At 39.6% G+C, this 14462-nt stretch overlaps 1 protein-coding gene across 3 annotated transcripts in view; it reads left to right on the forward strand.

The window, feature by feature from the left end:
• slc7a1a (solute carrier family 7 member 1a) overlaps positions 1–13522 on the forward strand; it is a 30384-nt gene extending 16862 nt beyond the window's left edge. For 2 of the 3 annotated variants that reach the window (XM_026181145.2, XM_080307099.1), the window contains exons 2-13: positions 4147–4400; positions 4491–4673; positions 4776–4934; positions 5028–5202; positions 5324–5457; positions 6828–7050; positions 9294–9433; positions 10980–11082; positions 11341–11519; positions 11812–11963; positions 12072–12180; positions 12510–12824. In XM_026181145.2, the coding sequence (XP_026036930.1) occupies positions 4202–4400; positions 4491–4673; positions 4776–4934; positions 5028–5202; positions 5324–5457; positions 6828–7050; positions 9294–9433; positions 10980–11082; positions 11341–11519; positions 11812–11963; positions 12072–12180; positions 12510–12688 (1935 nt within the window). In that variant the 5' untranslated portion in view covers positions 4147–4201 and the 3' untranslated portion in view covers positions 12689–12824. Of the gene's footprint in view, positions 1–4146; positions 4401–4490; positions 4674–4775; positions 4935–5027; positions 5203–5323; positions 5458–6827; positions 7051–9293; positions 9434–9949; positions 10087–10979; positions 11083–11340; positions 11520–11811; positions 11964–12071; positions 12181–12509 lie in introns of all 3 variants that reach the window. The other variant, XM_026181148.2, reaches the window with a different exon arrangement.
• Positions 13523–14462: the final 940 nt, after the last annotated feature.

Raw genomic sequence — 14462 nt, forward strand, 5'->3', positions numbered from 1 at the left:
CATTTCTTCCTCCAATGAAATGAAGAAAACAGGAAAACAGATGACTAAATCAATAATCCATCCTCTTCCATGCTAATGCCCTTCACACTGGACTGAATGGATTCAGCACCTGTGCTCAGCCATTCACTGTACTGTACAGATGAATAGAAGCTGTCATTGTCAAAAATAAACCTATTTAGTTAAATCCTGTATTATTATTATCATCATCATCATCATTATTATTATTATTATTATTATTATTATTATTATTATTGACCTGACAAAGTGTGTCACTGATACAGTTTTTTTCTGTCTGTTTTTGTTACTTTGTTTAAAGGTGACTTGTGATTTAATTATCTCAGTTTACTTGGACTTCTTTATGGTAAAGCCAGTATGACTAAATTCAGCCACCAGTCTTCCTCAAAGTTGTGAGAGAGGTGTTGATTTTTATAAAAAGTGTGTTAAGTGTCCTTTGTTTCTCTTGGCAGTTTCTCTGCTTTTGGACTCTTTAGCTTGTCGTGCTTTTTAATATATCGATTTGCCGAAACAAAACCAAAAAACACAGCACATCATTTTCTGCACTTTTCTCTGTTACTCTGTCAATGGGTGTCAGGGTACTCATTCTAGCTGTTTAAACATTCACACGTGTTGTCCGTGTTGTCCTGACCTGATCAAAGTCTAGAGAACTTAGATGTAGAGGGTAAATTTCCATCAGACCACAAAGCTTTTTATTAAACTTCAGCCCATCTTTGTCTCTACCACTGACTTTACTGCAAATAAATTCAGTGATGCTCTTGTCAGTAAGTCTTTTCCTCTTACAACAGCCCTGCCGAATCCCAGTGAACTCCCAACCTCTTTCAATAATCATTGTCATGTAGCTGAACTGAAATGCAATGTTAAAACTCACTCTCTTCCCTGCACGACTAATTATCTAGATTACTTAACCCTTTATTGGGCAATTTTCAGCCTAAAAACACTATCCCTCTTATCTTGATCACTTAATGTTTTTGGAATTGAATTGTAATCAGAGATTATCTGAAAACATAGTAATCCTCACTCACTGCCAACTAAAAACACTGCCAGTTTCAAACCATTAATCATTCATAGACATCATGTCGGCAAGGTTGTTTTTTTTTTGGGGGGGGGGGGGGGGCGGGTTAGACAGATACCAGTTGACTCTTTTACTTATAAACAGTTCTTCGCTTCTGGTATTCTTCCAGCTGTTTTTGGACATAGAATCATTCATCTGCTACTGAGAAAGCTCAATTAGCATTCCCAGGGGCCGTTTTGATTGTTTTCAATGATCGACAGAGGTGTCTGCTCAGTGTTTGTGCTTTTATATTTGATTACTGCCTTGGATACTTTTGCTCACTGTTTTCTCATGCTCTGTCTATTAAGGTTAACGCACCCCACTTGCCCATTTTGTTTGTGGTGTTCCTGAATACTTTATTTTTTATGTATTCATTTATGTATTATTTCATTAAAGGCAATTTTCAGGCCTACCAATCACATTAAGCTCTTTTAAAGCTTCAGTTAAGTAATTTTAACCCCACACCCGAGATATCAAATTTGACAGATTTTTAAGTGTCCAGGACCCTCTTAGGGACACTCCCAATAGGGGCTAAAAATCTGGGACTCTCCACCAATTGCTCTTAGAGCTGAAAAAGCTCCTCGGATGAGAAGTGAAACAGCTTCAAAAAACGTAAAGAAGTCCAGACGCGTTTCTTTCCAAACTCAGTCACCTCAAGGAACTTTATATTGTAAGGTAAAGACTCTACAATAACAACTAAGGCTATTTATGGAATGACTATTAAGTCTTCTTTAAGCCAGCCATTTTCCAAATGTCCAGAAGTGTCATATTTATGGTCTAACTTCATTGGTTGAAAGGGCTTACACCCCTTTTCTGTTCAGTTCCTCCCTTCCACTTCTTTAACATATTATCCAAAGTACCCTGCCAAATACTTTTTAATGTGTCTTACAAGGGACCATGCTTTATATTGCATACTGTTGTAAATGTAATATGCAAGTACAATGCTGCTGTTATATTAGTCTATGTACAAGAGTTCTTCTGGTAGAAATGCATTTATTAAGTCATCCGAAGTCTGCAGGAATTAAGTCTGCACATGTGTGCATGTGTGCCCACTGCTTGGAATAGCCAAGCCATGTGATTCTTCTAGATTCTATTTCAGATCGCCTACTGTCCAAAGCCCCACAGTCTTCACAGCAGCTTAAAGAAAAGTTAACAAATGCACAGTTTAATCCTTCTGTCGTCGCTTATCATTTCATCAGGAGTTGTTAGGTCGAGCGCTGAAGTGTACCTGTAGGTGTGTTTGAGTAAGTACTCTGTTCTGTCTTTTTCTGCCTTCACAACGAACAGGTTACTTTGACATAAGGTTCAGAAGGCGTATTTTAGTTTGTTTTGAATGATCAGATTTCATTCAATTTGAACAAAATCTGACAAAATGTAGATTTTTCGACAGAAAGTTGTGACCCCAGACTGACCCGTATACTCAAGTCAGTCAGGGGTTGTGTGATATATATAGGTCACTTTCATTGGTTTGTTTTTTGTTTTTTTCTGCAAGGATTTTATGACTGCACCAGAACATTTTTTAAAATCTTTACACTAAATTGGATTTTTATTACAAATTTGTATTTATGAGCTTCTGAGATCATAGACAGATGCAGCATGTGTAATGCTGTGATAATCAAAGCAGTATGCAGTATTAGTGCTTCTGGTTTAGTCCAGATTTAATAGATTATTTGTACAATGGTTGTTCTTAAGATGAATAAAGCATATCATTTCTCAACTTTTACTTGCACATTGTTACTTTTCTGCATGTCTATACACGTTAACCATTCACTTTCATTTGCTGAATGAGTGAAATAATATAGGGTTAATACATGGCATGCATTAAGGAGAAATGGCAACCTGAAGTCACATTTTACTTTGAAAAAATGCTAGTTTTTTATGTAATGCAGTATATGAATCAGATATATCAATTCTGTAATTGAAGGCTGGAACTAACACTTATCTTCGCTTTTGATTATATTCTCTATCAACTGTTTGGTCTGTAAATCTCAGAATCTACCAGGAAAATATTAACATTTGATTTTCTCATTTAACTAATAAAGGACCAATTGGTGTGCATCTAATCAAAAGGCATATGTTCATTATCTAGGCCCTTAATAGTGGAAAATAGAAGAGGCAGTCACCTGTGAAAATCTAATGAATGGCCATCGAGCTTACCGTTGAACGTGTATCATCATTTAGAATCACTGACAACATGCAAACTATAGTGACCTCTACACTGCTGCAGGTGTGACTTCTGTAGCAGTTTCAGTTTGATAATGGTGGACAGCTTGATGCAACAAGGAATAGAATCATTTCATTGTGCCAGCACATTACTAAAATTTCCCCATTTGTTTAATGTAAATATGAGTTATTGTATTTTCTTGCCTTTTTTCAAAGATTCTATGTTTGTTTGTTTTTTCTTTGTTTTGTTTTTTAGTTCAGTGACATGAAAATATCTGTACAGTGTTTTTTGTCCTGAGCAGTTATTTTCATTTATTCCCTAAAATGTGGCTGGTTGCATGTGATATTATATTTGTATTTACATATGCTATATTTTACAGCGTCGTCTAAGTCGGCTTTAGATATATGTGTGTAATTTTGCTTGGTTTGGATACAAGCTCATTTATTAGACATCTTTATACAGTGTAATTCATAATTAACGTGTGATGTGCTAGGCTGGAAAATTGAATGTGAGCCTGATTATTCTCAGAGGTAAGTGCGACGACAGTGTTCTCACATCAGCTTGTCCTTGGGTGGAAGTTTCCGTGAGCTGCGGCAAAACTGTTGCACTGTCCGCATGACCTCTCGTGTTCATATCCTTAGGTCACTGTAATCTGACAAGGTGTCTGGATACTTGTCAGGCTGCTACTCCCTGTTACTTGTGTTTATCTTGTGCAAATGACTTAGCTGTATGATCCAAACATGGGATAAACAGTAACAATCCTGGCAGATACTTTTAGTTTATTTTCTGCAATGAGTAACGCACTATAATGAGCTTCCTTAGCTATTGTCAGAAATGATTCGGAGTCCTTTGTTTAAACAGGGGAGATGAAAAACTAAGCGTGTTTTTTAAACTTACTGTCTTTCATCTTTAGGTTGTGACCTCTGAACCCCTAAACCCTGACTTTTGCTGAGACCAGAGTGTGATCCATGGCTATAAAGAGCCTTCTGCACGCTGCTTCCACTTTCAGGAAGCAGCTGATGAGGGTGAAAGTGGTAAACTCTAACTCCGAGGACTCCCGTCTGTGCCGATGTCTCAACACCTTTGACCTGGTAGCCCTCGGTGTGGGCAGTACATTGGGTGCTGGTGTTTATGTGCTCGCTGGTGCTGTTGCAAGAGAGAATTCAGGCAAGTGACATTACTTTTGATAGTGAAAACATGCGTATTGAGGAAAAACCTGAAAGTTTTTAATCATATGATTCCCACCACCTTCCACAGGTCCTGCTATTGTGCTGTCATTCCTAATAGCAGCTATAGCCTCAGTGTTAGCCGGGCTTTGCTACGCTGAGTTTGGAGCCCGTGTTCCCAAAACAGGCTCGGCTTATCTGTACTCCTATGTGACTGTAGGGGAGCTGTGGGCCTTCATCACTGGATGGAATCTCATTCTTTCCTACGTCATTGGTAAGCATAAAGCACCACTGCTTTATTGTTTCTATTTTGCCTAGTTTAAGGTCATGTGTAGGAGGAAATTTGTCTTCAAGAATGTTTTTTTCTTCGTCTCAGGTGCCTCCAGCGTGGCTCGTGCATGGAGCGCCACTTTTGATGAGTTGATAGGGAACCCCATAGGGCAGTTCTGCAGACAGTACATGGCCCTGAATGTACCAGGAGCACTGGCAGAGTATCCTGACATATTTGGTGCTTTCATCATAATCATTCTTACAAGTAAGAAGACATAGAAAACATTTAATATTACACTTAACACATTTTCCCAAGACATTTTTCATTTTCCATTTCTTTGTCCTTTGCAATTCTAAGGTCTGCTGGCATTTGGGGTCAAAGAATCAGCAATGGTGAACAAGGTCTTCACTTGTATCAATGTCCTAGTCTTGGTGTTCATGGTGATCTCTGGATTCGTCAAAGGCAATATTAAAAACTGGCAGCTAGACCCTGAAGAGATCCTACATGCAAGTTATACAACAAACAGCACCAAGTAAGGACATATTCAATGCTGAATCTTTCCCTTTAACTGTCTCTGTTACTCTATTTTGTTTTTATCTGGATGACATTCTTTTAGAACTATATTTCATATTATTTATATTCCTCTGGTTTAGTGTGACAGACGTCCTGCCAAGTGCAGAGAGTTTAGGAATCGGCGGCTTCATGCCATTTGGATTCACCGGTGTCCTGTCAGGAGCCGCTACCTGTTTCTATGGGTTTGTAGGATTTGACTGCATTGCTACCACAGGTTAGTGCTGATCTGACCTGAAAACTCTGTCGACCTTCTGTTTTTGACTCCCTCTGCTTCACGTCTCGCAGTTTCACATACATCTCCCTTTGACGGCCTCATGGGTGTGTTTCCATTTTCAGGGAGAGAGGGGGGAATGTAACTCAATCTTTTTGGAACCGTTTCAGCCCCGAGCTTTCCTAAACATCCAGAAGTATTACATAACAGGGGGGCAAGAGAGAAATTAAAGATGCACTTTACTGCGTTTGACTTATTTCTGCTATTGGCTGAAGGCCAAAAGACTGCTACTCAGGTTAGGGGGGAACAAACAGGGTTTTGGAAGAGGGCATTCCAGAGGTTTTTCCCTGAGTTTTGCAGAGTTTGTGAACAGCCTTGTTTCTTTATACATGTTACAAGGTTTTTCCCACCCATAGGTTTCCTGAATTTTAACTGGCTGGCAAGCTGACCAGTTAGCCTTAAATTACGATTGTCAGACATAACACAAACTCACAATGATCTTTTTGCATGTGTGTGTGTGTATGGCAGTAAGAGTTAAGTTGGCATGAAGCCATACTCCATTTCCCCCTGACACACACACACAGACACACACAAACACACACACACATATCATCCACACAGCAGTTGTCTCCGTCACGTTTCAGAGCTCTTTTATTTTACAGTACTTTGGGCCTGCTTTGACACGTAACTGTGCGTCTTATGCACTCGCTCCATCACCGTAATGTGGTTTTATTACACAGCAAGGCCTTCCTACATAATCACCTGCAGCTGAGCAGTTAGGCCCCTCAGCATGGTGGCTCCCCCCAAAAAATAAGCTAATATCTTCAAACCTTGCAATGAATTGGGAGTGGCTAGTAACAAAGACATAGCTGTATAGCAGACGATGGGGCGATTTAGGAAATAACTAAGAAGGTAAAGTAATTTCACTACTATTTACAGGTTCAGTCAACCACTTAGCATTCAGTTAATTTCCACAAAACTTTGCATGCACTTCTCGATTCAACTGCAGCACTTCTGTAAATTATGTTACCTTTCTGAATACAGTGCCTGCACCCTGCATTCAAATGGACAATTCTCAGATGAAAGCATAAAACTCCTCCAAAATCTGAATATCCATCCATCATCCATCCAACACTAGAGTTTGTACTGTGTTCTGTGTTTTCGTTCCACTGAATTTTCACATATTCACTTTTCTGCCTCATGTTCAAACGCTGAAAGTAAGAATTTCTGTCTTCTGACGATGTTTTTCAAATATAAATATAAGCAAAAAATGGCACATTACCTGAAGATATTTCTGCACCCGTTGAAGTCATACAGAAGCAGATTTGCATATCTTGGCTCTTAACTGTGTCTATATATTATATATGTCCTAGGTGAAGAGGTGAAGAACCCCCAGCGAGCCATTCCTTTTGGTATCGTATCCTCATTGCTCATCTGCTTTGTGATCTACTTCAGCGTTTCTGGTGCTCTCACCCTCATGATGCCATACTACCTGCTGGACAGCAACAGCCCTCTGCCTACAGCTTTTAATTATGTGGGCTGGGGGGGCGCGAAATATGCCGTAGCTGTAGGCTCTCTTTGCGCTCTGTCTACAAGGTAAGAGATTTGAACTTAGAAGCACAATGCACATGTACTAGATCTTGTTCTGAGTAAACTTTGAACTGATTACCACTAAGATAAGCAACTGTGAATACCAGTAGATATTCTATTAGGCTGAGGAATATAAATTTGTTCCTTGTGGACTATGACATTTATTCAGCATTGTCCACTCAGTCATCATTAGACAACTGCAATTTTCCTTTAAAAAAATCAAACTGGAATCCTATCAAAATATAGATGTTTGAATGGGGAAATGAAACACTGTCACTCAGCTGCTACAGCTGCAGCAGGAGGGCAGGAGTCAGTAACTAACTCAGAGTTTAAGCTCCTGTTTTTTGGAACAGAAGATCCAGAATTTCCCCTATTTCAGGATTAGCAAACTCAGAATCTTCACTACATCTGCTTTCTGGAGCGTAACCAAAGACTATCATTCATTTTAAATGCGCAGTTGTGTACACGGTTCTGTCTCAGATAACTACACACACACACATATATTTATGTTTGTGTTTCTGAGCGAGAGTGTATATTTAACTTCGGAAAGCATTTGATGCCTTAACTAAAAATAAAACATGCTGCTGAGAATATAGCTGCACCATCAGTGTGTGAAGGCGATTATGTAACAGGGACTCAGAAAGGCTAAGGCAGGTGACTTTTTTTTTTTTTACTAACAATTAGTTTCTAATCACTTTAAATGATGGTCCATATATGTTATATTTAGCAATTAATAATAGCAACAATCAACCAATATTTTATTCATGATAGAACATAGAAAACACATCAAATGTTTAAACTGAGTATTTTACTATTTCATGATAAAAATTACGATACAATGATAATTTAGAATTTGATGGCACCAGACTGGGCATGGGTGCAACAAACAGCTGAAAAAGAACATTTTGATATTATCTTAAATGGTTCATCGCTGCACTAAAGGCAATAGCCAGAAATCAATATTGGAAGCTCATGTGCTTCGGCCCCTCGGGCAACACTGCATTAAAACCAGGCATGATTCACAAAGGTTAAAGCTCTATCATGCAGAGAAGAAACTATTTATGAACATGATCTAGAAATGCTGTCTTCTCTGGGCCAAAGCTGTGGTCCAGTGAAATGCAATTTGAAATTCCCTTAGGTAAACTTGGACACCGTGTCCTCTGGACTAGTAAGGAGAGAGACTATGCATGTTGTCATCGCTGTGTCCAAAAGTATGCATCTCTGATTTTAAGGGGATGCATTAGTGCATTAGTACATTAAAGGTTTTATAGTGACATATGCTGCATATCTCAGCAAGACTGTGTTAAACCACTTCTTGAAACACTTAGAACTGCATGGTTTCATAGTAGCAGAGGGTGCTCAAAGGGCCTACTTGGAGTCCAGACCTTTCACCAGCTGAAAAGATTTACATGAAATATTTTTTCTCCTATCATCACAAAAAGGTCGTGGTGGATGGCTGTCGCTCCCTGAGCCTGGTTCTGCCAGAGGGTTTCTTACTGTTAAAAGGGAGCTTTTCCTTCCCAGTGTCACCAAGTGCTTGCTGAAAGGTATTTGAGCAAGCACTTGGTATTATTGTAAGGTCCATATCTTTCAGTATAAAGAGTCTTGAGGCGCTGTTTTTATGAATTGGTGCTATAAAAATAAAATGAATTGAAAATAAACGTGTAGTGAAAAATACGATAAACAAGACCCAGGGCTGTTGAACAGCTCAAATCAGATAAGAGTGAGATAACATTCCTCTTTCAAAGGTTCAGCAGCTGATCTCCTTAGTTCTCGAATGTTTCGAGACTGTTGTTAAAAGAAGAGAGGATGCCACACAGTGGCAAACAGCATGGCCCTGTCCCATCTATACTAAGACATATTAAATTCAGCTAATATTAAATATAAAAATGAGCTAGTATCTTTGTTTTAATGGTACATTTTCTCAGTTTAAACATTGATTTTTGTCACGTTTTATTTTGAATAAAATATGGGTGCATAAGATCTGCAAAAAAATTGCATTAAATTGTTATTTACATATTACAAAGTTACATTACAAAGTGTTGCACATGTGTTCCTAACTTAAAATGTATGCACAACATATTTAAGTATCCTGTGTTCTGTGTTTTTTTCTTTTGTCTTAATCTGCTGTATCTATGTTGAATGTAATGCTCCTTGCATATGTGTGCTGTTGTCTTTGCTTATGCATGTTTCACATGGTTGCTCCTGTGGATACTTTATATTTTGGTACGCCCTTCCCCCCATGTTAGCTTGCTGGGTTGTCTGTACCCTGTTCCTCGTGTGATCATGGCTATGGCTGATGATGGGCTGTTATCAAAGTCCTTGGCCAGGGTCAACTCCTGCACCAAAACCCCACTAAATGCAACTTTTGTCACTTCCTCTCTGGCAGGTGAGATACTAACATGCGTTAGCATTAAAAACTAATTATTAAGTGTTTTACATAGCCAGGTCTCTGTTTAGTTGGCTGAGGGAGTCAAGGTTATTGTGTCTATACTATAAGTCTTCCATTGTTTTTTCTGTTGGGAAACTTGAGACATATTTTCTAACTTGCATCTTGAGAAGGAGATGTGCACCAGCACTAATCCAAACTAAACCGCATGGTACGTGGACTAAAACTGACAGTAACAGCATGTGCAAAACATGCAGTCATACTGGGGGCCAAATTTTACATGCTGACATCAGAGTATCCTTGTCCCAGCATGTTGTTCTTCAACAGTGTTGCCAGTCTGGCACGCTGCAGCATGTTCTTTAACCCCCAGATCTTTCCACCCACATACGTCTACTTTCTCTGAATCTTCCCTTGGTACTCGCTGACCTTTCCTAATTCTTCTTTCCCCCTTGTCCCTCACGTTACACCAAACCGCTGCCATCACAATATGATGCCCTCCCCCCACCTTTACCCCAGTCTGTTGGGTTCCATGTTCCCCCTACCTCGTATCATCCTTGCCATGGCGCAGGATGGCCTGCTCTTCTCCTTCTTGGCCAACATCAGCGAGAGAAAATCTCCCGTAACATCTACTGTTGCTGCCGGGGCTATAGCTGGTAAGATAAAGGGGGGCGTTAAATAAAAACGCAAATTCCTGTATTTGAGTAGAGGGACTTGAGAGAGGCAGTGATAGAAGGTCAGGTTTGAATTGAAGAGAAAAAGAACAAAGCAGAGACTTTTTGGTTTTTGAAAGATTAAGTTTAAAAACTTTTTATAACTTTTTTTTTTAATAGAGGCAGCTCTTTTTGCCACCTCCAGCCTATACTTTATCCATTCCCAACTGGGGCCCTTTTTAAAACTGAAAACATGCAAACCTTTAATCAAAACTTTAATCAACAGGTTTTTAATTTTTTCTTGATTTGTTTTGTTGAGATTGATTTACTATTAACTTCTTTTCCTGCTTCATTTTTTATCTTTCCCCACCAGTGACGTGATATGAGATTTTGCCCCATTTAAAAAATAGAGCGGAAAAATAAGAGTGTCATATAAATGAAATGGAATGACTTTGCCGCCAGGTGGTTGCTGGCTTCGCTCCATAATGCTATTTTTACCCTATATCCTAATACAGCACCCTAAGAAGATTGTAGTTGTGAAATTTCAAGTAAATTTTGAACTCATATAATTATATATTATACATTTTTTTGTAGCAAAGATTTCTTGTGTGTGTGGTAAACCATTGGAACACCAGAGGGTCATGACCCACACTTTGGGAATCACTATTGTGAAAAGAATATGTACATTCGAGCTAGCATCTTTATGAGGCTGTACTCAATGGCATCATTTGAGCTTATGATCAGCATACTTCTATGCTCACAGTAACTGTATAAGCATGCTGAATGTTAGACACATCTTAATTTATTCTTCTAAGACAAGTATGGAAAATAATTGATGGGATCAAACAAGCATTCTCACTTTAAATTTTTATTTTTTGTCTCCTTGTACTGTGAAGTTGTCATGGTGTTAATGTTCGAGCTGAAGGACCTGGTGGACCTGATGTCGATAGGGACGCTGCTAGCCTACACATTAGTGGCTGCCTGTATCCTGGTGCTCAGGTTGGTGAGAATATATCAGCTTGGACACGGTCTGAACATGTTTATAGTTGTTTATGCTAGCCAACAAAACTATTGGAAGCTATTTCAAACATACGCAGCATTGACATTGCTTATAAGCAGGTTCATTGTGTGCTAATGTTGCAGTGTGCATTACCAGCTTTGTCACCGGTGCTAGCAACTATTTTAAGTGGCAGGAACACAGAGTACAACTGCTATGTCTGAACACTTCATTATGGGTGTTTGTTCTTGTTGTTTCAGGTACCGGCCCAGCATGGGTTACCAGATTGTCAGTAGCCACGAGGAGATGGAGTTGAATGAGGGCAACATCCTGCCCGGTATGGAAGAGAGGCTCAGCTTCAAAACCTTGCTGTTCCCAGACAACCCCACACCATCCAAACTGTCAGGCTTCACTGTCAACGTCTGTGTCTTTCTCCTCGGTATGTTATTAAACCAGGACTGCCTTAAAATGGCAATAAAATCATACAAATAATGTAAGAAAATCAAGTATAAAGACCTTGTAAAGCACTTTAGTTTTAAATGTGCTGTAGAAATAACATTTATTTGCTTACTCAATAAAATGAAGGCGTTAGATCTTTGGTAAACAACCCAACAAGTGTGCTCGCCTTGAATGTAGGTGATGGATTTATTTCCAGTATCTTCACTGTTAAAAATCACATTGCACTTGTGAAGTATTACACATAAGATAATAACATTTCTTTCATTTTAAAGGAATGCTGATGCTGGCATTCAGTGTTCTGGCATCTTATGGAGATCTTGCTTCGTGGAACTTGGTAGCCCTCAGCGTCATCTTCATGATGTGTCTTTTCGTGGTCTTCATCATCTGGAGACAGCCCCAGAACCACACTAAACTCTCCTTCAAGGTTTGATTTAAGCCCTTTCAGCACTACCTCTGCCCCCTGAGAGTTCACGCTCGCTAAGTTTTAATGGATACTGTTACGCTTTCTCCTTTTGTGGTATTTGTCTCCCAGGTGCCCATGCTGCCCTTCATTCCAGTGATCAGCATGTTTGTCAATATCTACCTGATGATGCAGCTTGAAGAACGCACTTGGGTTAAATTCTCAATCTGGATGGCCATAGGTAGTTACACTCCATCGTTCTTTTTTTAACTGCAAGAATTCTGCTCGCTACACTTACCTAGGATGATGCTGAAAAGTCTCACACACCCAGCTGACTATTTTACTTGCTTTAGCTGCTTGAAATGGGCTAGCTGCTTTGACTTGACATTGCAATGTGTTCGCAGACCGATCTGAAACATTTACAAAACACGAGTAAACATACTTTGTCAGTTGGTTGCGAAAATGTCAATGTTATTAAAAAGGTACATGTTTTTAGACTGAAAAGTTCAGCAGGTGTATTTGCATTAAAAAGCTAGGATTCCATAACACCGGTTCTTTTTGCCTTTCCAGGTTTCGCGATCTACTTCAGCTATGGTATCCGTCACAGCACCCTGTCAGCTGCAGCTCATTCGACTCCGGACACAGAGATGATGGGCTTAGGGCTTAACCACAAGTCAGCATCACCAGAAAAAGAAGCCTTTCTGTCCAATGGCATTGATGTAAGGGAAGAGAATGATGGAGATTTGTAGGAATTTGCAAATCTCCATCATCAGATCACGCTGCTTCCAAGACATGCATCCTTGATAGCCAGCAGTCAGTCTGTGTCAGCTCACTGGCAGAACTTTCTTTTAGGGAAGGTAAAGATAAATACCTCATACCTAAAATTCACAAACTTCTGACTTACTTCTTCAGCTGCAGGGAGAACACAGCCATAACTGACATGTTCTGTATTTTGCAATAAGGTTCCGATTCAAGTGCCAATTATTACTTGACTATCAGGAATTAGGGCTTATGTTGGAGATACAGAATACATCATTGTCTTAAAGAGGTTGGGGGGGGGCATAGTCTCTGTTTCTTTTCATATTGGGTTGTACTTACGTCTACAACCTGTGACTGAGCCACATTTTTGACAGCAGGAATATGTACAAAAGCCAATATGTGGGTGCCAGAAAGGTCTGCAATGATCAATGATGGATGGATTTTTGTTGTTGTTGTTGATGATGATGTTTGTATGTTGTATCAAAAGTTCATCAGTTAGGTTCATGAGTCTTTGTTGGACAATGACACATTTTTTAGTGCTTTTGCCTCCATTCTGTACCAAGAGATTTTAAATCAAATGATCAAGATGTGAATCAAGGGAAGTGCAGACTTTAATTCAAAGTGTTTATACAATTTCTGAATTTAATTATCAGGGACAAAAAAACCCTGGAGAAATTAACAAGGGTTGCTTTTAATAACTGGGCAAAAATCTTTTACAGTCAGTGATGGTCTGACATCCAGAAATTAGTTCAGTTTTTTCTTCTGAAAGTGTAACTCTGTTGGCTTGATGTAACTGATATGGCCATTAAAGAACATAGCCTTTCTTTGCCTTGAGAAAGTTGCTTTTGCAGAATGTGTTTGGTCATTATCCAGTTTGCACTGCGAAGTGTCCATTGTACAACCGGGTTGAATTGGAACATAGAGTACAGCCCTGCATGCTTCACAGTTCATCCTGCTACTTATATCAGCAGCTGAATCGTCATCAATAAACTCTAGTAAACTGGTTCCACTGGCAGCCATACATACTCATGCCATAGCACTGACTCCACCGTGTTTGACAGATGATGTGTTATGCTTTGGATCATGAGTTGTTTTTTTCCTGCTTCACTATCCTTTTCCCATTATTATTGGCTTCATCCGTGCAGGTTCTTTTAGATATATTTCTGGCAAAGTCTAATCTGGCCTGTCTCTTGTTGAGTTTAACCAGCAGATTGAATCCTCTTTTAAAATGACTCGATTTCCATTCATGAAGGCAACTAACTACCTCCTAAAGAGTGTTCTTGACTTTCTTAACCAAGAAAGTCAAGAACACTCTGATAACGACTGTGTTTAGACCGTCCCCCCCATTCCATGCAAGACCACCTGGGTTGGCCTGGGTTGGCTGGAAGACTGTTTACTTAGCCTGGCGGGGCGAAGGACACTGTCTCAGCTGAACTCTGGACACACACACACATACACTGATATGCACACACTGATCCCCCCTCCCTTTCCAAACGCCTTCGATGCTTGTGCCCTACCGGGGAAGATGGCAGTCGACTGGACCAGCGCAGACACGCTGCAGGACCAGATGCGCTGTCTACACCGGCTCTCTCTTACCCTTTCTTGTGTTTCTATGGTGTACTGATAGTCATGTGCTTTTTGTGCTGAGGTGTTTTTTCTGTTATCAAACTGTTCTCCCACTAGGAGCTCAGTCTGAGTGGAGTTTTTTTTCTCCTCCTCTTACCTCATGTTATGTATTTTTGTTGTTTTTTTCCTATCAGCCTA

This window comes from Astatotilapia calliptera, chromosome 10 (genome assembly GCF_964374335.1).
Source record: "Astatotilapia calliptera chromosome 10, fAstCal68.1, whole genome shotgun sequence".
NCBI classification, from domain to species: Eukaryota; Metazoa; Chordata; class Actinopteri; order Cichliformes; family Cichlidae; genus Astatotilapia; species Astatotilapia calliptera.